Below are 24,477 nucleotides of genomic sequence, written 5' to 3' on the forward strand. Positions count from 1 at the left end.
CCAGGCAACTGTCATCTTCCATCTGGACCATTGCAGCAGTCTCCCAACAAACATCCCTGCTTCCATTTCATTCTCTCCTCACAGCAGCCAGAAAGAGCCTTTTGTAGCATAAGTATAATATTATGTCACTTGTCACAGATTGGGTTTTCCTGGAGGAGACTGAGGTACAATTTAGCATGCAGAACTTTTTAAAGGAGTGTCCTTAGGATAGATATTTGTGGAAGGGAGGGGAAGGATAAGACAGGAGGTTAGGCAGGGCCAGTGACAGGCTTAGCCAAGCACATGTTGGCCTTTAGAGCTAGAATGGTCCTTCAGAGTTGTTTCAAGTTGGGCTAAGATGGCCAGGTCTTTGTGGTACCTTATCAATCAGTCATGGATGTGGTCTGGCCTGTGAAGGACAGAACCTCAAGCAAGGCAGCCCTCTGCAGCTGAGGCAGCCCTCGAAGGGATTGTCACCAGTCAGCTAATAGCACTCTCAGACAAAGGGCATCTATTGAAGGGGTAACTGGGCAGCAGGCACAGGATTCATGACTCCTCTGCCTATTTCCCTCCAGTGGTTTCCTATCTTACTCAGAATAAAATGCTAAGTCTTTATTATCTCTCCCTGACCTCACCTCCTACCACCCTGCCCTTCACTTACCACCAAAAGCCACATTAGCCACCCAGAAGTCTCTTGATCCCGTCTCACTCCTGTCTCACTCCTGTCTCAGCACTTGCTGTTCCTTCTGTCTGCAAAGTTCTTCCCCCAGATATCTACAGGCCTGGCTCTTTCACTTCATTCAAGTCTCTGCTCAAATATCACTTTATCGGGGTGGACGTCTCTTACTAACATATAGCAAATAACACACTGCTCTTTCACCCTGTTCCTTTATTTCACTTAATTTTTCTTTTTGGCACTTAAATCATAACCTACCATGGTTATTTACTTATTTATTTATTTGTCTGTCCATTCACTACCTCCACTTGCATATAAGCTCCAGAAAAGACAGGACTTTATTTTTATTCAGTGCTATATCTCCAGTGACTATAACAGTGCCTTGCATATAGTAGATGCTCAATAAATATTTTAACTTCAGATATTTTGGGAGCAGGGCTGTACTCTATAGTAAACAAGAGCTAAGGCATTGGATTGAAACAAACCTAAGTTTTATTTGTTGGTTATAAACTTATGAGCTGTGAAATGTAAGATGTGTTATTTGTTCTTTGTGCATCTGAGTTTAGTCAGTTGTAAAATGTATATACATAATGAACTTGTTGTGAGATCAAATGGGATAAAGTGTGGAAATCATCATTAAGCCACTGATGGATAACACTGACAATCTAAAAATTGCTTATAAGCACAGTTCCTAGCACATGGTAGATGCTAAATAGTTGGCAGTTTTAAAAAATCACTTATGATAAATAAATGAAATGTTTTGTGACTAGAGTTGTTTTTGAGGAACCTGTGATTTTTTAAATGATGCAAATAATTTTTTCAAGTTATCATTTTAGAGCACCAGTAGATAGCCAGGGCTGATATCCCACTCTTTTCAACAGGGAGAAATTTAGTCTTATTTTATGTCAGAGAGATTCAACACTAACAAACATTTTAATATGTGGTGTTGGAGAACATTTTCATTACATGCAACTTCTTCACTTTATACATGTATTTATACATGGTGTCTAAGTCCATTTAAAATTGCATTTTAAGTGGGGAAAGTATTTAGTATTTAAAGGAATTAGTATTTAAAGGAATCTTGTGATTTCTTTTGCTGAAGAAATCATCTTTTTGTAATTAGAATCATCATTCTATAATTAGTCTGTTTTTTAAGTTTGGATGTTTGCATATTTGATTTAATGAAACTGTGTGTAAGGACTTGCTGCAATGCTTCTTATACACGCATTTACTGCATAAAAGCCTGCTTTTACTGATGGTGAAAATGTAGGAGGGAAGTCAGAAAATGCTTTAAGCTCTTGTTAATTCGCATACAGAAACATAATTTAACAATTCTAAAAGAAGAAAAGCGTCTTTGCAGATTTTATTTTAAGTTGTTACCTGACAAATACACAAAACAGTTTTTATCTAGTAAATATTCCTCTGGGCAATAGCAGCAGAAAGAAAGTGTGAAGGGCAAAGGAAGCGAGAAATAACTTTTAACGCCTGTCGTAACACCCCCCCACCCCCCCCACTGGATTTCCTAAAGGCAGGAGGGAAGAACAGGTTCTGCGAAGTGTTTGCATCGTGACTCCTCGGTCTCAACTAAAGCAGGCGCATGCCCAGCTCAGCAGAGAAGGCTCGCGGTCACTACAAGTGACACCAATCGAACGTAGAGAATCACTGCTTCTAAAAGCTAGGAAATACTACCCCTCTCTCCACATAGGTTCTATATTTTACTATTCTGTGTGAATAATAAAGCTAGATTTAAACAGCAACAGTAAGACAACCTCCCTGTGCATCCGCTGAACCTATAGGGAAAGCGCAGCTTTTCCGTAGTCCGGAAGAAGAAAGGACATCAAATCCGTATCCGTTTCTCAATGGCCAATCAAACTTCGCCTTACATTTGCCGAGCTGAGAAGAACAGAGCTGCAAGTTTCTGTCTCCGGAGTGTTGCTGTGACTGTCACCTGGAGGGCAGTGCACCCCTGAGGCTGCATTTGTTATCTGAGCATCTAGGGACAAGCAGTTCGGCCCTTTTATGTGCTGGCTGGATTTGCTTGTATTTGTACTTAGTCACTGCTCATGTGATGCACTCCCTTAACCAGGAAATTAAAGCATTCTCCCGGAATAATCTCAGGAAGCAATGCACCAGGGTGACAACGCTAACTGGAAAGAAAATTATAGAAACGTGGAAAGATGCCAGAATTCATGTTGTGGAAGAAGTAGAGCCGAGCAGTGGGGGTGGTTGTGGTTATGTGCAGGACCTTAGCTTGGACCTGCAAGTTGGCGTTATTAAGCCATGGTTACTCCTGGGTGAGTATGTCGATTTGTCATTGAGTCATTTTAATCATGTTACTTTCTCATTATTTCCCTTAATATGTAATAGTTTGTACTATCAGCTATCCTGCCGAAAAGTTGATAGGTTTCCTGTTTTGGATATGGAACTTCCATGAGCTAGCTAGAAATGTTCCTGCTCCCGCAATATAAGAAATAGATTCTAGTAGCACATAGCACCTGGTATTTGAATTTTAGAAAAGCTTCGTGTTTTTCTAACTTCTCTGGAAAATAACACACTGATGTTGTGTTTGCTTGGATTATAAAAGGATACATAGCTTTTTAAAAATCCAATTTAAAGAATGCTTTTATTAGGCAAAACTACAAGTGACAAGTGTTAAAATTCTAGAAAAGTTAATACTAGAAATAGTCAAGTGCTTGGTTGCCTGCTCTGCTGTTACAAACCACATGTGATGCATGCCTCCTCTGGCCACATCTGTGCATAGTGGCTGTTTACAGAGTGTTAAGGAATAGGGGGGGCTTTTATTTTATAGCTATGAGTCTGATGGTTTTACAACTTTTTGTATTATGGAAAATACTGATTTTTCGATACAAAACGTAGTCCACAAAGAGAACCACAGCACAGTTATGAAAGTACAAACTTGTTAGCTTGCCAGGAATATGGTATGGTATTCTTTAAAAAAAAAAAAAGTCAACAATGTTTTCAAGTAGGTTTCAATTATATTTCATTTATGAATAGAGAAATTAAGACTTGGAAAGATTAATGATTTGTCGCTATTTATGCAGCCAAGCCATTCTTGAGTAAAAAGAATACTGAACTGTGAGTCAGAAATAGCCAGGTACTACGTGGTGTTCACACAACATCTCACTTTAAAAACTCTGTGAAGTAGGGATTATCAGCTTCACTTGACAGATGGGACCTGGATTTAAAACGTCCACAAGGTAACACACCTAGTGGGTAACAACTGGGCAGCAAGCTCAAGTCTGATTGACTCCTGTTCTCCATCGATAAATAGACTGCCTCAGGGAGTCTAGGTTTTCAGCCCTTCTCTGACTCTAACTTACTAGATGAGCTAGTGCAAGTCATTTATCCTCTCTGGTCCTCCAGAAAGCTATCTGTAAAGCTGAGGTAATAGTACCTGCTTATCTCTTAGGGTTGTTCTGAGGTTGTGAAAGGTTTTGGAAACAAATCAGTTGCAGTATACATATGAGTTGTTATTGTACTGTATATTAGATGAGCTGTTACATGAGCTATCTCTAAATTCACCAAACAGTATCTCAACTAGTTTCTGCAGCCCAATGAAAATTAAGTGGGTCATCTAGCTAGTCTGGAAGGTTCACCCAGGATTTGCACACCATTTCTAGGAGAAAATATGTCTGGGCACATTTTTCAATTATTTGGCTTCCATGGTCGTAATAATTGTTTTAAATTATTGTAGAGTTTTAAAATTTGCTTATTATTTTTTTTATTTAGACTTATCCAAAGTGAACTGATCGAGGTAGTGTTCTCAGATTGGCACGAAACCCTTCCCAAGATCCTGGGAGGGTTCTGGAAGGGGCTGGTGAAACTATTCCTTATTTGGTCCCCTTTCTGGACCAGGAAATGGGATATTTTCATCAGGCAAAACCTCTTTTTTTTCTGAGAGGTAGATGGCCCTTTTTCTGCCTAGTTACAAATGCCTTATTCCTGAGGGACCCATAGATGATTACGTCTACAGTTCTTCCACATGAATGATGCAGGGGTTGTTTCTGACCAGACTAGGTTTCTTTCTGGACATGGGGTTGTTTCTAAGTTGCTTCTCAGAGCTTCCTTCACCTCTTCAAAGCAACACAACTCCAGCCCAGCACTACATGGCAATTAACTTTTGTTTTTGGTGGGGAATAAGGAAAATTGAGCACTACTAAAATATAATGTGTCTTTTTCAGTTAGGTCATAAATTCAAACACACTTCTGCCATTTAAAAGTTTTACATAAAACTTTGAACTATCTAACAGGCTGATAAAAGATCTTAGTGGACATTTTTGTTCTAGGTTTTGCGAATTATATTTTAAGAAAAAAAGTCACTAGGATTTTTGGATCAACCCAACGTCATTTAGAAAAGTAGAAAATTCCACTTCTCTTGGGTAGTTAAAAGGTGCACTCATTATTTGTCATATCCATTCTACTATGCCATCCCAATTGGTGACATTTTGAGATCTTCAATTCTAGGTGAAAAGCTTGGGATCCTTTATGAGGTTATAGAGAATATCTGAGATCTAGGAAGCCCAATATTCTTGGGGGTCAGATAATACATTAAATTTTCATAGCTCCTTATTTTGTAAAATTCTTTCACAAATATTGTTACCTTATTCTCATATTAATTTATACGATTTCTATCCATTTATGAATGTTCACGCTGACCAATTTTCTCAAATAAAACATTTATCTTTGGAATATCATTTATTTCCCTTTCAGTAATATAATTTTTTTTGGTTTGTTTTTGTGATGATGAAAATAGCAATTTGTAAATTAATATATGCTACATCAGAATTTATATTATATTTGGTATTTTCATAAAAAGTTCTCTTAAAAAATAGAAACAGGATTCTGGAGGTCTTACATAGCCTGTTTTTTATGATACATATATTATGATTGCAAAACATTGAAATTATTAGAAGTCTCAACTCCAACAGTGTATAATATATATTCTTTCTGATTCAGTTATGTGTAATATTTCTGTAATAAAACTTGGCCAAGATAATGAATGTTAGTGATTTTGTGTCAATGTACAATATAACTGTAAGTTATTATTATTAGACCTCTTTGTTTAGTTGTATTCCTATTCATTAACTTTTTTATTATTTTAAAAATTGTCACAGTAAAATTGACTTGGTATTCACTTCTGTGAATTTTAACACAGGCTCACGTAGCCACTGTTAAAATTATCGAATTCTTAAAATTGATATTTGTTTTTAATCTTAAGATAGTTTGTAAAGGATAACTTTTTCAAAATAAAGGTTTTAAATAACATGCCATATGTATGATTTAAGTGTTTTTCCAATAAAAGTTTATCACAAGACTGCAACTCAAACAACCACTTAAAATTGGAGAAAAACTGATGTTTATAGCTAGAATTTAGAGAGCATTAACTTAAACCGAATACTACCCAGATGAAACGCACAGCTGATTACCTGAAGTTCATTTGTGTTGACTAAAATTGTTAAGCCTGGTAACACTCATATAATTTTCTTATTGTTTGAAACGGCAGAGCATAGAGGTTGCATTTTTTTTGGTCTCAAGAATACTGAATTTGTCTAAATATAATCATATTTGGAAGTCACTTTTAAAATATGGCAGCCAACTCCAAAACATAATTGACCTGTTGTACGGTTTGGTGTGCACATGTGTTTGTGTGTGTTTAATGGAAATGATCAAAATACCCAGCTTTGATAAATATAATGATGACAACCTAGGGTAAAAATAGGAAAGAATTTCATTCATGCATGTTGCTTATTATTTTTTTATTTTAAAAACTAGGTATAGTACAATTATTATTGTAAAATACCATGCATATTAAATGACCAAATTTCAATTAATTTATTTGATCCTGTTTTTTCATCCCTGGAGATGGTTAGGACTTCTGATAGAAAACTGAGAAAATTTTTTAAATTATGAAGTATTTCAAATGTATAGAAAATTACAGACAATACTATAACAGACAATTGTGTATCCACCATCCAGCTTTACCAGTTGTTAGTATTTTGATAGGCTAACTTTTAAAGTAGAATACAATTGCATGTAGGCTCAGTAAGAAGCCTGTGAGCTTTGTATTACCAGGAGAATACTGACCAACCAGCACATTTGCTGGCTTTTTCAGCTATCTAAAATCATGCCTCAGAAGCTGGCAGATTTCCCAGAAAGGTAAGGTAAGAAAATCATTGTTTATGGAAATGGAACCTAATTCAGAAAACTAAAATATTAGAAATCTTTAAATAATCACTGCCTTGTTTTTTCAATTGTGTAATTCACTTTATTTTACTTAGTTAACCTCCTGTAAGAATGTGCCTATTAACTAGAGTCATTTTCCAAGTGTGAGAAATCTGGAAAGCCAATTTTGACAGGAAGAAACTGTAAAAGAGCACAGCTCTAGGTACACGGAATGTGGGTGGAATTCTATAGGCCAACACTGTTTGCTTTAAGCTACCCGGTCTTCCCAAACGAGCCAGTACTAAGGTTATTTTGTGGGTATGTTTTTTTAAATACCATTTTTTTAATTGCAAAAAAATAGATTTTTATTGTAAAAAATACAAATAAGCATAAAGAAGAAAAAAATCACCAATAATCCCACTGTTAACACTGTGTTCTATATACTTCCTGTCCATTTTAAGCATACACTTTTTTTTGTTTTACAAAAATGTATGATGGTATTTTGTATCGTGCTTTTACCACCTAATATATTGGGATATATGCCATGACATAAATATTCTACACATCACTTCTAATGTCTGTATGTATGTCACTACATAGTTGGACCATCTTGTGCTTAACCCACCCTCTACTATTGGGCTTTTTTTAAAACAAGATTAAAAAACAACCTGTTATTGGGTTGTTTTTTTGTTTTATTTTTGTGTTATTACAAACACTACTAGCTGGTCTTTGTAACATCCTGAACTTTCAGGACAGATTCCTAGACGTGGGATTTCAGATCCCAAGAGTATATACAAGATTAATATTTTTTAATGAATATTTCCAAGTTGTCTTTCAGAAAGTTGGACTGAGGTCCTCCCAAGCTGTATTTTTAAAAAGAATTGAATAACTAACAGAACTGTTGCAAAAATTGGATAAAAAGTCAGGATGATTACTTTTATGTTCAAGGTGATATGATTTATTTCTTATAGGGTCACAAGATGCTGCTCATGATCTGGATACACTGAAAAAGCACAAGGTAAAAGGAAATGTTTCAGGTTTGGCACCATGTATAGGAAGTATTTTAATTGTTAAATGTATTTAGGAAAAACTGTATCGGTCCATGTCAGAGTTTAATTGGTAACATTTTTGGCTATTATTTTTAAAAAGTTGCAAAAGTAATTGCACCTAATTCAAATACTTGCATTTGTAATCCATTTTTCCAGTTTTATATTCTCCTTATCTCCCTTCACATATCCTATGAAACTGATTTTTGAGGCACATCTTGCTTTTGCTTATGTAGTTCCTCTGTGTGGGATTGATTTTCCCCTTCTTCTTTCCCAAGACATACCCAGGCTTTGACCCAACTCATATACCTTGTCTTCCCCGATGCCATTTCCTCCCACCCTCTGCCATACAACTCATGTGCTTTATTACTAATTTCAATAGTAATTTTGAAATTTTATTTTATTATATTTTACATTTTATTTTTATTATTACCCTCAGTGAACATGTTTTCCCCTTCTCTATTATTCAGCAAACTTCTGGAAAATAGATAAATAGAAACCTTATCCTACTTATCTTTGCTGCCCACATCTCCGAGAAAAAAAAAATTTTGATCAAACTGAGGCTAAAAATTTTATGTGATAAACACTTGCAATTAATTTCTCCAAGGAAATAACTACTAACCAATTCACCAACTAATTTGATATGTTTACTTGTCAACTTACCTGTGTTTAAGCTGGACTCTCCTTGTTTTGTTATAATAATTCCTGCCTGACAATAACAGATAATGGCCTGGAATTGCATAAAGATATGAGAATTACTATATCTCTTAACAGGAACCCTCTTAGATCAATATTTTAACATAAGTAGAACAAGGTTTAACATCTTACACTAATAAATTAGCATTTCACAAGATAAAAATGAAAAATAGCTGATAAATTTGTTCTTTGTCAAATATTGTTATTATGTATCCTTTCTTATGATACCCTAGTTCAAATTCCATTTCATCTTGGTGATGTGAACCAAGTAACTGTTTAAAAGGTCCTTCTGTCTCATGACCTGGGAGTATAATGCCTGGGAGAAGCAAAGGTAAACTGAGCAGCTGAATAGAGGGTTTCTAGAAAAATTTAAGGATGCTGCAAAACAAAATTATTGATTTAAATACATGTCATATTTCAAAGGGATACCCTAGAATTCAAGAAAAATGCTGTAATTAGGAGAAACTCTGTTGTGGAGGGTCATTTCAGAAATTTATGTGGGAATTTCATTTTAATGTTTAGATATGGTAATAATGGTTGCTTTGTTAATAAGGTACTAGAGGGCCTGGTGCATGCCACATAAAGCACTATGGAGGAGAGAAAACTGAGAATAACATAAAATGTTCCAGGTTATTTATTGCAGCATTGTTTATTATAGCAAATTATTGGAAACAAACCATGTGTCCGTCACTAGGGGATTGGTTACATTGACAATAGGCCACCCACATCGTAGAATAGTATAGAACTATGAAAAACACATAAAAGGGTCTCTAATGACTAATATGAAAAGATCTCCAGGATGTATTTAAATGGGGGGAACCCCAAGGTGTTACGCCTTTGTGTATGAAAGGGAGTAAGTAAAATATTTGCATAAAGATAGTCTAAAAGAATATACAAGAAACCAACAATGGTGGTTATCATAAAGGTGGGAGATAATGGAGTGGATAGGGACAGGGTGAGAGCGAGACTTGTTAATGTTTCTTTTTATAATATTTTGATTTTTGAATCAGTGCAAAAAAATAAAATTTTATTAAAATTGGAAATAATAATGCCTAAATATAAGGATTAAGTGAGATAAACCGTATGCCTACCACATACTAACTACTCAATAAAGGGGTTATTCTTATTGTCCCTATTGTAAAGGGCATCCCAAAAGCAACCATTGTTATGAAGTCTGTAACTGCATTTTGGAAGTATGCTTGATTACTAGAAGGATTTTAGGCTGGGTCCCTATCACCATCACCACCTGTGACTTAGTCAATTCTTTGCAATGAAGGCTATTCAAACACATATAAATTGCATTTCCAAACAGCTAAACTACCCAGGCATTGGGTAGTTTAATAATCCACAATATTTGTAATGCACTTTTACCTCTCAACAGGTTTTCCCAACATTCTCATTTGGTCTTCTCCATAATCCTGTGATGTATAGGGAAGATCTGTAGGTAATGATATATATAATATATATATATGCTATCTATAATGATATATATAAATTCTGGAAGTGGTCAGACCTCATTCCTGGTCTTTTGGGAATGTGGAATATAGTTCTAAAGACAAGGCAAACACATCAATATTATGAAACACTGGAAGGTGTTATGTAATTAAGGCCAGAATCATATAATCCTAGCCAGTAGTATAATGAGAGTGAGAGGATGATTCGGTATAGGTAAGACTTGACTGGGGAAAGCAGAAAGACTTTTCAGACTTTATCTTCTAAAATTGTCCTTCCTTTTTTCTAGCCTCTCCCACCTGGTCTCTATTTAAGATTGTCTCTGGAGTAGATATTTGAGATTTTTTTCTGTTGTCTTTCTCCCTCAGGGCAGTTAAGTTAGTAAATGGCCTATGGCTCTCAATTCATGAGGCCCAGCTCCCTGACTGCCTTAACCAATATTCTTTTGGTTGTGAACCACAGAAACCTGAGCAAGGAAAAAGAATGTGTATGATGATTTGGGGGGATCTCTGGAACCCCAGGGTAGAGAGTGGCCACAGAACAGAAGGCCAGTCAAGAGAGCCTCTCTCTCCCACTGGCGTCATGGTCCCTCTCTGCACATTTACTCTATTCTTCTCAGTTGGGCGCAGGAATTTTTCAGCTTCTCTGAGAAAGTAATAGAAAAGGGCTGTCTTAAAGCTCTCAGGTTTGTCATCATTTCAAGCTGCCTTTTACACCTATTTTTTAAATTTCTAAAAATAACGATCAGCCTAGCTTGTCAGGTATCGACCCGAACACAGTCAACTGTGCTGGAGGGAGGAGTGAGGAGCTGCCAGAGACATAACCTGGGTGGGTAGTTGGGGCAGGAACAGCAGGGCTGGGCAAGTACTCTAAAATATGTGTGAAATACATGAAAATACCGAGATCAGGCAAACATCAAAAGCATGTCATAACAAGAAGCACTGACTCATTTTTCTCGTCCACTTATCCTATCTTACTGGACTTTCCATGGCACCTTCCATATGCCTGGTGGATCTAGGAAAGGGGCTCATATGCATCCATGGAGTAAGAGGATGCTTATGTGTACCATTTGAAAGCAAACCCTTCATGACCATCCCACCTTTCAACAAGACTAATTCATCAGAACCTCGGGGTTTGAGGCCCTGGGCATTAATATTTTTTAAAGCTCACCAGGTGATTCTAATGTGCAGCCACACTTGGGAGCCATTGTACTTACGAAGAATATGAAGGAAAATTGGGAAATAATTATTGAAAGGGAAGTTTGTGCTACTGATGCACTTTCTTACTTAAGTTTTTTTTTTTTTAGCTGAGCCATCCTGCCACCTGTTGGCAGCTCAGCGGCAGCTCAGCTTGGGCCAGGAATCGAACCGGCGACCCTGTTGCTCAGAGCTTGCACTCTTTTTTTTTAGAGATTTCTTTTTTTTAATTGGGGAATTGGGGGATGGGAACAGCGCTGGGGAATTGGGGAAGGGGAACAGACAAGTTGCTGTCCTTTTGTTCTTCAGTCTAGTTGTGGAGGATGTTGCTTCACTGGCCCAAGTTGGCACCATCATTGCGCTCTTCCCGGGCAAGGCAGATCAATCGCTGGCTTCTGGACGGCCGCTCATGCTGACTGCTGGCTACACATGATAGCCCATGGCAGCCCGCTGCAGCAGGGGTTGCAGCCTACTCGGTCGCCGGCGACTCACAGCAACTCAGCTCCAGGTTGAGCTGTTGTTCAAGAGCTCGCACTCTTGAGTGAGCTCTTAACCAACTGAGCCACTTGGCTGGCCCTCTCTTATTTAATTTTTTACACAGACATTCATTGATTTATTCAACAAATATTTTAAGTAATTTCTGTGCTAAGGTCACTGCTCACTCACAATGCTTATTTATGATAGTAAGTAAGCTAAACATGGTCCCTACCTTCATGGAGTTTCTATAATAGTATGGTGAAGGATACAATCTCTAAGTGATAATGGCTATAAAAGGGCAAAGAAGGTGCGCTGGGAGTGTATAGAAATAGCACTTCTGGTGAGGGATGAGGCAGTCAGAGAAGGCTTTCTGGAGGAAGTATTAGTCAAGTGAGTCATGCTTAACTGGTTTATTCTTGTTACAGATCTCAACACCCAGTCTCTTTAATTAATCTAATTCATGGGAATTTTTAAAAATTATCTTTTTTTCTTTCTCTTTAAGGTGACTCATATTCTCAATGTTGCATATGGAGTTGAAAATGCTTTCCTTAGTGACTTCATATACAAGAGCATTTCTATACTGGATTTGCCTGAAACCAATATCCTGTCTTATTTTCCAGAATGTTTTGAATTTATTGAACAAGCAAAACTGAAGGTAAGTTTTGTTTTGATCCATAGTTCTTCAAAAGCAGAAAATTTAAAATATGGGTTTATTATCCCATCTTTATTCTTTTTGTAACGAATATGTAGAGAACCTTTATGAAATTTCCCTTCCAACAATGTTTCATTAATTCCTACAGCTATTTCGTTCTCTAATTGCATTTTTTTCAATGATGTATTTATTTTTAAGATTAATTTCCCATCTTCCTAAGTCTTCCTGAAAAATGTCAGGAGATAAAGTTCTCCGCTTACTGAATTTTCCTGTGTAAGCACACGGTGGAAAGTTCATGAACTTAATTGTCTGTCCTTCGTATGTACTTAGATTTCCTTTGATATTTTATAACTACCTGCCCTCTGACCAGTTTACAAGATAATCAGGTGGACTATGGGATAAAAGCTGCTCTAGTTCTGTTAGTTATTTATGAAGATTAATATGCATTCATTTTCATGACTGAGGTAGGGATTGTGAATCTGCATTTTTAACAATAGAATTTTAGGGTGCTCTAAGGACTAAATGTGTGTTGCTTTACTGAGATAGTATGAAAATGCTGAACAGAAGCTGTCTATTGGTTCTCTGACTTTGGAAGACCATCAGACAATATATACTTTGATGTTGATATTGGATTTCAACATCATGGTTTCTAGGTTTGCCGTTACCAATAATTATACTTTGAAATGACATCATTTTTATTCAGTATACACTTCTTACAAAATTAATGTGAGGTAAACAGATGGGACTATAGAATCACTTAGAGAGCAAAGTTAACTCTCTTGGAACACCTAACAGTTAATGACAGTTAACATTAGAATCCAGTTTAATTGAACTCTGTCTAATTACCTCCTTTCTATCTTTTCTTCTTCCCTTTCTCCCTCCCTCTCCCTTCCTTCTTTCATTCAGTAATATTTATCGAGTGCCATATGTGCTGTTCTAAGTGCCTTCTCTGGATTACCTGGAAAATATAAAGCTATTCAACCCTACATTTCAACTTTATTTAATAACAGATATTTGGATGAAAGAAAAGGAAAAGGTTTTCTAATTCAAATCCTAATATTGGCCACTCTGTTCTCTTGTGAAAAATTTGATGGGCTTTAGATTGTAACATTCCAGGGTGCCAGTAATTATTGTTAAAAATAAAAATGATAATGTTTCTGTATTAGCTGCTTCTCTAAGGAGATGTAGAATATGCCTTAGATGGTAAAGGAAAAATATAGACATCATTCATATTCATATTCGAAGATATTGATTTGTTGCAAATAAAAAGTGGGGAGAGTAAATAGTTAATTAAAATAGTCCTTCGCTTGGTTTTCCTGAAAAACAGAACCTGAGACAAGGATTAAGAGCTGATGCTTCCTTTGAGAGCTGCAGCCCCTACCTAGGCAGTGAGAGTGAGATGGAAGGGAAGTGATTCAGGGAAGGATGAAAAGCAGTGTAAATGATGTGTTTAACCCTGCTGAGCACAACTTCACAGTGAGCTGACAGTGACAGCTGTGTGCTCCAGGCACACCTGCTCTAAACCCCCCCCCCCCCCCCCCCCCCCCGCAAAGATATCTCTGGGCAGGGAGTACAAAGGAACTCCACCTCAATTCAGACTTTGGAAGGAGGGAGGAGAGAATTGATTTGCCTGACTCTCTGTCAACTCCTATTTCCATTGGTCAAAGTTTACCCATGGGGAGGTAACCAAGCCCACAATTCCAGGTTACAGCTTGACTTCTTTAGCAGCCACCTTGAAGCCAAACCCTGTGCCCCACCTTGTGACTTTTCATCCAAGTTCAGAAGCAGCAAGGGTATAAAGAACTCAGATTGTACCTGTCTGTGCAGACTGCCACTGGGAAAGGGGCCTTTTTGGGCAAGCAGACCTCAATGGGCTTAAGAGAAGTAGTTGGCCACAGAGGTGTCGGCTGTGATGGAACAAGCTTAGGGTCCATGAGATGATAGCACCAAAGTGTCTGAGGCGGTGCATAACACATTCCTGCTGCAAAATGTATGAGAATTCCATAATACATTCTAATTTCTCAAGCCTTGGGTTTAATACTGGGATCCTAATCTCAGCCAGTATTTCCTTGCCCTGAAAACTCGTTATTGTTTAGATTAATACATGCATATTTGGTTTTAGCAATAGAATTCTTTTTTTTTAATTAGCAATAGAATTCTTGAATTGTCTTCATTTTTTTTCTAGACAAGATCTCTTTATGACTTTGTCTATTGTGTATATATATATGCAAGTATTATTAAACTGATTACTCAATGAATTGTGTATTTCAAAACTACCTTTTTGGCCCTAGGTTGTTGGTTTTATCTATTTACATATTGTTGCCAAATGGAGTGTCTTCTATTTTCTCATGTCTTTCTTCATTTCCCTCTCTGTACTTATAAAACCCTGATCGTTTCTCTGTCCTTCCTGTATCTCTGCCTCATGCATTATTTGTCAGGTTTATGCCCAAAAGGACAGAAATACACATGAGAGGGAAGTAGTAAGGTAACCATTGTAGCCTCAAGAGTTCTCTTTGGAAAATTTCCTTGGCCCCTTTTATATGTGTGGAAGGTTTTGTTTGTTAGTGTGAAAATGTGTATTTGATATTCCATGTTTACTGTATTATTTGTAAGATGTGATTTTAAAAACATGATGTATGTAATCCATATGATTATAGAAAAATAGGAAAATACAGATAAGTAAAAATTAAGATCATCCTACTTCCAAAATTTAGACATAACCACTGTTAGCCTTTTGATATGTTTTCTACATATTCAAAGACTCAGTTACAAAAGACCCAAACTTGGCTCAGTTAATCTTTCACCAAATATTAATTACTTATTCTGAGAAGATATGAGGGATACATATTGCTGCCCTCAAGGAGCTTGCAATCTAGTTCAGAAGCTATTACTAACAATACAAGAACAAAGAAAGCTTGGTAAAATGGAAATACTGTAACCTAATTACTATCTGTCCGTAGCAAAATGGTGATTTGAATTTTTAAGAGAATGCTTTCTTCTCAGAAATGCAGAACAAAATTAATTAGTTGATTAGCAAACATTTATGGAATATCTACTATGTGCCAAAAATTGTACTATGTTCTAGGCATACAAAGATGGCTGAGATAGTCCCTAGCCCTCATCTCACTCAGAGGGAGGCAGGCTTCTTGGAGCAGAAGCCAGAGTTAGCTGGACCAAAAAGAGGAGGAGCAAAGGCCTTCCAAGCAGAGGATAATAGCAAGTGCAAAAGAAAAAAAACCTGCTTTATAAATTATTTAATTGTCACTATTTTGAGTTCTGGAAAGGGGCTATAAAGCCAATATTTTCTAGAAATACTTGCAAGGACAGTATGATACCCAAGGAATAATAAAAGAAAATAGGTAAATTCAAAAGCTACAGAAACCAATAAAGAGGTAGTTGTTATAGAAAGGATGTAAGAAAGAAGAAAATGCTAACATTATGAAACCTTAGCTAAAACTGGATGCATAGTGTATAAAACTGAAAATAAAGCTAGTTTCATTTTGAGAGGCATAGGTATGGATCATAAAATAAAGTTGACTAGTATGTAGTCAGAAAATATTAAAAATAACATTGAAGCATATCTTTTTTTTTTTTTTTTAAGATTTTATTGTGGAATTGGGGAAGGGAACAGTGTTGGGGAATTGAGGAAGGGGAACATTGTGTTTTTCCAGGACCAATCAGCTCCAAGTCAGCTATTGTCCTTCAATCTTTTCTTTTTTTATTTTAATTTTAATTTTTTACTACTATTAGTTTCAGGTGCACAAAACAATGCAATAGTTATCCTTCTCACCCCTCACAAACTGACAACCCCCTTCCCCGCATCCATTGCCTCCCCACCCCTGAGATCATACATATCTATTACAATTCCATTGACTCCATTCCCACACTCTACTCCACATCCTGTGACTATATGTATATATAGTTAATAGTTGACATATAATATTATTCAATATGAGCTTCAGATATACAGTGCGGTCAGTTGTAGACTATATACATAGTCTACACTGACTATGAAGTGGTCTCCCTAATAAGACATGAGTTCATCTGATCCCCTAAAAAATGTTTACAACATTATTGATTAAATTCCCCAGACTGTCCTTTCTATCCCTGAGGCCATATTGTAGTTATCAATTTATATTGTCTCATCCCTTCCTCTTCTCCTTCATCCCCACCTCCTCCCAACTAGCAACCATCAGTTTTTCCTCTGTGTCTCTGAGACAATTTCTGTTTACATTTCTCATTTATTCAGTTCTTTAGATTCCACATATAAGTGAGATCATATGGTATTTGTCTTTCTCTGGCTGACTTATTTCACTTAGCATAATGTTCTCTAGATCAATCCATATTGTTGCAAATGGTACGATTTCCATCTTCTTTATAGATGAGTATCTATATCTATATCACAGTTTCTTAATCCAGTTGTCTACCGATGAGCATTTTGGTTGTTTCCAAGTCTTGGCTATTGTAAATAGCGCCATAATGAACATAGGGGTGCATATGTTTTTTCGAATTAGTGTCTTGGGTTTTTCTGGATAAATACCTAAGAATGGAATTGCTGGGTCGTAAGGTAGTTCCATTTCCAGTTTTTTGAGATACCTCCATACTGATTTCCATAGTGGCTGCGCCAATCTGTAATCCCACCAACAGTGCACCAGGGTTCCCTTTTCCCCACAACCTCGCCAGCACTTATTGTTTGTTGATTTATTGATGATAGCCATTCATACTGGGGTGAAGTGGTATCTCATTGTGTTTTTATTTGCATTTCTCTAATGATTAGTGAGGTTGAGCATTTTTCCATATGCCTGTTGACCATCTGTATGTCCTCTTTAGAGAAATGTCTCTTCATATCCTCTGCCCATTTTTTAATTAGGTTGTTTGTTTTTTTGGTGTTGAGTTGCATGAGTGTTTTATAAATTTTGGATATTAACCCCTTATTAGATATCTCATTGACAAATATCTTCTCCCATTCAGTAGGCTTCCTTTTTGATTTATTGATGGTTTCCTTTGTTGTGAAAAAACTTTTAAGTTTGATGTAGTCCCATATGTTAATTTTTTCTTTTACTTCCCTTGCCCGCGGGGATGTATCAGTAAAAATATTGCTCAGGGTAATGTCTGCAAATTTAGTCCCCATGTTTTCTTCTAGGAGTTTTATGGTTTCAGGTCATACATTTAAGTCTTTAATCCATTTTGAGTTTGTTCTTGTATATGGTGTAAGGAGGTGGTCCAATTTCATTTTTTTGCATGTGTCCAATTTTCCCAGCACCATTTATTGAATAGACTGTTTTTACCCCAATGTAAATTCCTGCTTCCAGTGTCATAGACTAACTGTCTGTATATGCATGGACTTATTTCTGGGCTCTCTATTCTGTTCCATTGATCTATGTGAAGCGTATCTATTATTAAGCTTACGATTCTAAGTTTCTTTGAAATATCTAACTTGCTTTGAGTTAAAAGAAGTTCACTAATAGTTTTCATCAGTTACTGTAACATGACTTTAAAACATCTTCAGTCTCATAAAAATGAAGTATTGTACAAAGTGAGAAAAGTTTCATATATGTATTGTGAATATTTGTGTTTTACTTTTCTTGTACAGAAAGTTATATCTGGAAATGACTCAGAAATATGTACATATAAGAAAACAATTTAGGGCCGGCCAAGTGGCGCGTTAGTTAAGAGCTGGCTTGGGATGCCAGAGGGCCCTGGTTTGGATCCCACATATGAGGGCTAGTGACACTGCCCTCTACAGCTAAGATGCTGAACAACAGCTCAACCTGGAGCTGGGTTGCTGTGAGTTGCCGGCGACGGTGTAGGCTGCAGCCCGCAGCCCCTGCTGCAGTGGGTTGCCATGGGCTACCTACCGTGTGTAGCCAGTAGCCAGTGTGAGTGGCCAGCAGCCGCTGTGAGCCGCTGTCCAGAAGCTGGCGACAGATCTTCCTTGCCCGGGAAGAGCACAATGATGGTGCCAACTTGGGCCAGTGAAGCAACGTCCTCCACAACTAGACTGAAGAACAAAAGGACAGCAACTTGTCTGTTCCCCTTCCCCCAATTCCCCAGCGCTGTTCCCATCCCCCAATTCCCCAATAAAAATCTTTAAAACAAATAAATAAGAAAACAATTTAAATTATCTTTTTGATATGAGGATTTTCAAAATATTAACTAATGTGTTGTGAAACATTTGGCTTTCTTGAAATGAGATGTACTTGCAGATTTGTTATAACAGATCTAGGAAAGGAATTTTGCAACAGATTTATGAATCTGGGAAAACTGCCTGGCAGAAGTAAAGTAATCCAATAAGCCATAAACATAGTATTGTTAATGTAGGGTTTGGGTAGTTTTTAGTTGTAAGTTTTGTTTTTTCCCCCTTCCCCTGTTCCGGTCTTTCTTTTGTGTTGTACCAAAAGAATCAGAAAATGAAGTAACTCACATGTCTAGTTCTATAGGGTGCGCTCACAGTTCACTACCTTTCATTTAGATCATTAACTTTTTAAAAGCCTGAAATAAGCCAACCTGTATCAATGGTGTTCCATCAGATCTATCACATTCATTATTAATGCAATATTACCCCCATCAGCATTGGTCTTGCCCTGTGTCCCTTTTCACTTGTAAAGTATCATTTGCAAGTTACCTGAAACGGTTTTTCATTTATTGACCTCATGCTGGTGTCAGTTACCTTTTCCACTTCACATTGTCATGAGCTATTTGTGTCATCTTTTCACTAGCTCATAAGTTTAACTATTTTTTAAGTTACTTCCTTCCACCGTAAATTATATCTAAGGGTAGAAAATTTTTTCCTTGCTGATCATTTTACATGTAGATTTCCAAGCTAGTGACACCAGTTTCTTTATAGGAATATTATGTATGCTGAGAATGTCTCAGGCTTTCTGTTTAGTGTATTATCAGAGTTTTCTTCATGTTTCCACATATATTTCCTGTGACTCTTCTCTTATTTATAGACATGTGGCTAAGTTATTAGATTTTTATGTGTGCTTTACTAGAATACTTCAGTTTAACAAAGGATACTCTTTCAGAATTCTAACTACACAATCAAAGCATTTCAATCCTGGGGGTTGGTAAGAGGTATTGGTTGATTGATTGATTGTTTTTTCCATTCTTTCCTTACACAAATTGTATTTTGATAATTGAATAAATTGAATACATTGATAGAATGAATATTTTTATTTTATAATTTTAAATAGCATAAGAATGTACAATCAATTTAATAACCTTTCTTAAATAAATGAATAATGAATAGTTTTGTTTCATTTTATTGCAGGATGGAGTGGTTCTTGTTCATTGTAATGCGGGAGTTTCCAGGGCAGCTGCAATTGTAATAGGCTTCCTGATGAATTCTGAAGAAATCTCATTTACTAGTGCTTTTTCTTTGGTGAAAAATGCAAGGCCTTCCATATGTCCAAATGCTGGCTTCATGGAACAGCTTCATACATATCAAGAGGGCAAAGAAAGCAATAAGTGTGACAAAATACAGGAATTAGAAGGGGACAACAGCTCATGAGTTACATTCTAGCAGATGATGGACAACTGTAATTTCTGAGTTGTCCTCTATATCTACCTTTCTCCTGTTTTGGATAGTAGACTACTAAAAAATTTCATTTTCTCTTGCTTTATTCAAGTGGAAGTGGAGGTCAATTGATTGTCCTGAGCTAGTGTATAAATAATTTTTAAAATTGTATTATGTATTCTTTGGTATTATAATATGTGATTAAATGCTTCTTTGATTTGCTAAGGGAAAATAGCAGTGTATCACCAATAATTGACTTCTGTAGAAGGAAAAGGTTTAAATTTAAAACCTATGTTAGAGCATGGAAAGATTAAATCAATTCATTAAGACTTTTGGTATTTTTCTATTCCAGCAGCTATTTCCATGAAGGAAAAAACTTGAAATGCTACTTGATTTACTATTTCAGAGGGGGATACATTTCTTTATAAATAATTTAAGATTAAAAACCAATACCCTAAACCTTCCAAAAGAGGTAACCAAAATGTGAAGGTTTACACAATAGTTATATAGTGGCTACAATATTTGCAAAATTTTTATGTCCTTTTATGAAAATGTACCCACTTTTGATTTTGAGTTTTTAAAATTTAATTATATCCCCTGCTTTTGTTTTTTAAGTTTTTGTATAGATTTTTCTCTCTTACATTATTGTGAGTTTATGGTTTCTTTAATGAGGTGATCTAGTCTCTTACATTGTGTGTTTTTTATCCTTGGTCCCTAGCATTCTGTTTTTGTATCCCATGTTATAATTTTTTGACCTCCTTGGACCATGGTTTATACTGAAAGACCATTTTTCAGATTTGATTTGTTCAATGATCTGTTTTCTAGTTCAGTATTCTACTAGAGAACATATTTTTAAGAAAAGCATGGTTATGGTTCTGTAAGAAATTTTAAATACATAGACAGCCTAAAATCATTTACAATTTTATCTCTGGGCAGAGGCTTTGAATAGTTTCTTTTTTTTAAATGAAGCCTCTATATTGGCAAGGCTGAACTCTGTACATCATAAATTTGCTTAAAGGTAGTCTTTGACTTATTCAAAATAAAATGTACTTAAATTAGTTATAATAATTAAGATAGGATTTATTTAATAGCTTTCAAGTAGCCTTTCATGACTTAGACAATTTCATTGCCATTTAGATTTTATTATGAAAATTCTGAGCTCTTTTTAAATACATACTACAGAGAGCAAGCATATTCCCACATGTAAGTTGGAAAGTGCACGCACATTGAGCACATCTGTGCATTTGAGAAAGCAGGCTTTCTTATACTGTCAGAGCAAAAAGTAGAAGTGATAAGTGCAGATTATGTCTCGAGATAGCTTATAGCCTGACAAGATTGCATCACAGGCAAAGCTATGAACTTTACTTCTGTTAAGAAGCAGCATAAATGTAATCAACAGGGAGCTCTTTGAAGCCAACCAAGGCAAACAGAATCATCTTAAGTATGAGACTGATGTATAATGTTGTCTCTGTTGCTGAGGGTTTACAGCGTGAACCTTTTCCATTTACATGAAAACATTTATTTAAATACATTTTCTTTTGTTAGTTGCTGTTTAGTTTTCAGCTATTAAATGTTGTGACTTGAAGCCTTGAATAGAACTTGTTCATAATGTATAGTATAGTACTTATCTCTGTAGTTTGTATGCTTGTTGCTTCTAGTGATCTGATTATGGTGCAAGCGCATATTTTCTGTATCATCTACAGAAGTGCTTTGAGGAACTATTTTGTTTGATCTTAAATGATAGTAGTTTTCTGTATCTAAAATAGATCAATGAATGTAATTCAGCCTTTTAAATTAGGGGCACTATGTAAGGCAATGATGGGTCATATATATAGTATGTTTATTGTGTTTCCCATAGATATAAGACACTCTGTCATACCTAGTTATATATAAAAAGGAATTTTATCATTATGATTGTTTATCGCATATAAATGAAAAAAAAGTGCATACCGAATAGAGGTCTATTTTGTGGGAGAGGGAAAAATATTTCAGGAGTTTTTACCTCTATTTTAAAATAGATTTTTTTTTCTACGATTTTTTAAAGGGAAGAGGAAATGAAAATATCATTCAGTTTTAAACATTGAAAAGAAATATAGAGGCTTTCTAGTAACCTGAGAAAGATGAGTAGAACAAAGGTACTGAAATATGTGATAAAAGTTTATTTGAGATTAATATTTTTTAACTGTTTTGCTAATTTTATGCTTTAATATAGGTTTGTGATGACATATAATTTGAATTGAAAACCAAGAAATATTTTAAATTTTTGGAAAACTGAAGAAATCTTTTGTTTTAGATTCTTTTGGACAAAATTTAGACCATGATTTTAACTCAAAGACAAAGATTTTAGAGAAAATATAGTATTTAAAATTATTATTGTAGTTTTATTTTTGCATCCTTTTTTCCCTGTTGAACCTTGATTGACATGTATGAACAGCATGTTCATATGGTATGAATATGTATTATGTAACCTAGGGAACATACTTCGATTTGCATCGATAATTCCAGTAGTGATGGAGAAACCGCTAGGACTTGTCACATGATTATTAGTAACTCAAATGGTTCAAATGTATATAGCATGTCCTCCTCAAAGGTAATTTCTCCAAAGATTCTTGAATGTAGAAATCAGACCTTATAACCTCACCCAGTGAGTTAACTCAATAAATTGACACCTTTAGAAGGAAAGCTTCAATACATTTCAAAATAACAGAAATGTAGCACAATGAATTATTTGTTTTTGCTAGGTGACTCAAAATAGTTGATTTTTCTACCCAAAGGATCCTGAACATACTTAGTTACCCTGTAGTTATTTAAGAATATAAACCAGAAGATTTTAAAGTTTTATATTCTTGCAATACATTCAATGGAATTTACAGTTAACAAATTTATAGTTTGTTTTCATTGACATACTTTAAAAATAACATAAACTTTTCTATTTCAAGTGAAGCTTGACTTGTTTTGTATCCATATTTGTCACGTACCCTTTATTGTTTCTAGGTATTAATGTACTTTAATAAAATAAAAAATTTACTGTTTCCCCTGTTAATACCTTTATTTCTTTGAGGTTATTTGTTTTAAAAGATTTAACACTGATTTGCTGTCAAATTCTAGGTTAAAGAATCTGTTGACAGGACACAAAATTATACATTTTTCAGTATAAATTTGTTTCAGGTCTATGGAGATTTGTTGGTTCCAGCATTTCAAGAAATGAAAAGCTAATGTAAGGTCTTATAATTGGCATTACTGTGAATAATTTGGCATTGAAAATTCAATGGAACATCCTAGAATTTTAAGTCAAGAGAAGATGCTGAATTACTCTCACATTAAATATTCTAACCATGACAGCATTGAGATTATTTAGACATTGCCTGGTACCCATCTCCCACATTCACACAACGTTACTTCTCTGACCTACTCATTGCCTACTGCTTTCTCCTTGCTCTGTTTCAACCAAACTGGCCTCTTGGCTATCCAGTCCTTGAAAATGCATAATCAAAGCCCCTCTTCATTACCCGCTGTTCCCTCTACCTAGAACACTTATCCTCAGAAAGATCAGCTCTTTGCTCAAATGTTACCTTCTTCGTAAAGTCTTCCCTGACCACTTTATTTAAAATTGCTCCCATCCCTAACACATTTATCCATCTTCCTGTTTTATTTATGGCATTGCCCTAATTATCACCAAAATTCTATATATTTTACTTATCTTGTCTTTCCCGTCAAAACTTGAGCTCACCATGAGGGCAGAGGTTTTTACTATATTGTTTATCTATACCAGGTTTATCCCATAACAGGCATCAACAATTGCTTGTTAGAAGGGAGGAAGGAAGGAAGGCAAAAAACTAATGCATGTCTCTCCAAGTTATGTAAGTTTTGGTGTTACATTTTCACTTCCAACAGGCAATAAGAACCATTTACTTGATTAAAAGATAACAGGTGAATCAGCTATACAGATGTCCCCTTTGATGTTTGGCTGCCCCCTTTCTGACAGTTGTTTACTGTGATGCAATGATTAGAAAAAACTCATAAATTTCCAGATATAATATTTAATTTATAAAGACATACCTTTGGTCATAATTATAGAGGTCAGATGCAAATAACTAACGGATTTGTATTTTTCTGTACACCATCCGCCCTACATCTTAAACACCACAAAGCTCATTTGGAGATCACTTGTCCTTGGGCCCTACGAAGTCATGGTTCCTCTGTGTGCTTCATGTGACATCACAGTGTAAGTGACCGACAGCCCATGCTACACCAGTTGCCAAAGGCTGACATGATGAGAACATGAGTGATAGGATGTTCCCTCTGCTTGCTTTCTTGCCGCAGGTGAAGAACTCCCATCCTTTTCCTAAAGTCTTACTAAAGGTGGATATATTTTTTATTCACTTCAATTTTTTAAAAACAATCTTCATTTTTATTTTTAAAATACATCGACAGTAGGATTTTAAGACAAACAAGTTGACTTTATATATAAATAGTGTATATTAGCAGAAATTTATAAATAGATTGATGAGTATTCAGTATATATGGTAGATACACAAATAGTTTGGCGGTGAATATATCAAATATATTAAATAAATTTGAGATTTCACATACATTCAACT

The 24,477-nt window shown here is 35.7% G+C and overlaps 1 protein-coding gene across 1 annotated transcript; it reads left to right on the plus strand.

The window, feature by feature from the left end:
* The first annotated feature begins 2,493 nt into the window (after positions 1 to 2,493).
* On the plus strand, positions 2,494 to 22,908 carry DUSP19 (dual specificity phosphatase 19). The gene is made up of 4 exons (XM_019661197.1): positions 2,494 to 2,949; positions 7,810 to 7,856; positions 12,208 to 12,360; positions 19,631 to 22,908. Exons 1-4 carry the CDS (start codon positions 2,724 to 2,726, stop codon positions 19,868 to 19,870), a joined length of 666 nt encoding a protein of 221 aa, XP_019516742.1. The 5' UTR covers positions 2,494 to 2,723; the 3' UTR covers positions 19,871 to 22,908.
* Positions 22,909 to 24,477: the final 1,569 nt, after the last annotated feature.

Source organism: Hipposideros armiger, unplaced genomic scaffold (assembly GCF_001890085.2).
Source record: "Hipposideros armiger isolate ML-2016 unplaced genomic scaffold, ASM189008v1 scaffold_338, whole genome shotgun sequence".
Lineage (NCBI taxonomy): Eukaryota > Metazoa > Chordata > Mammalia > Chiroptera > Hipposideridae > Hipposideros > Hipposideros armiger.

Excerpts from the sequence above, each read along its gene's own strand:
- DUSP19 (XM_019661197.1), top strand. The coding sequence starts at position 2,724 with ATGCACTCCCTTAACCAGGAAATTAAAGCATTCTCCCGGAATAATCTC. Across the intron at positions 2,950-7,809 it reads TAAGCCATGGTTACTCCTGG|GGTCACAAGATGCTGCTCAT; the intron begins GTGAGTATGTCG and ends TATTTCTTATAG. Across the intron at positions 7,857-12,207 it reads ATACACTGAAAAAGCACAAG|GTGACTCATATTCTCAATGT; the intron begins GTAAAAGGAAAT and ends TTTCTCTTTAAG.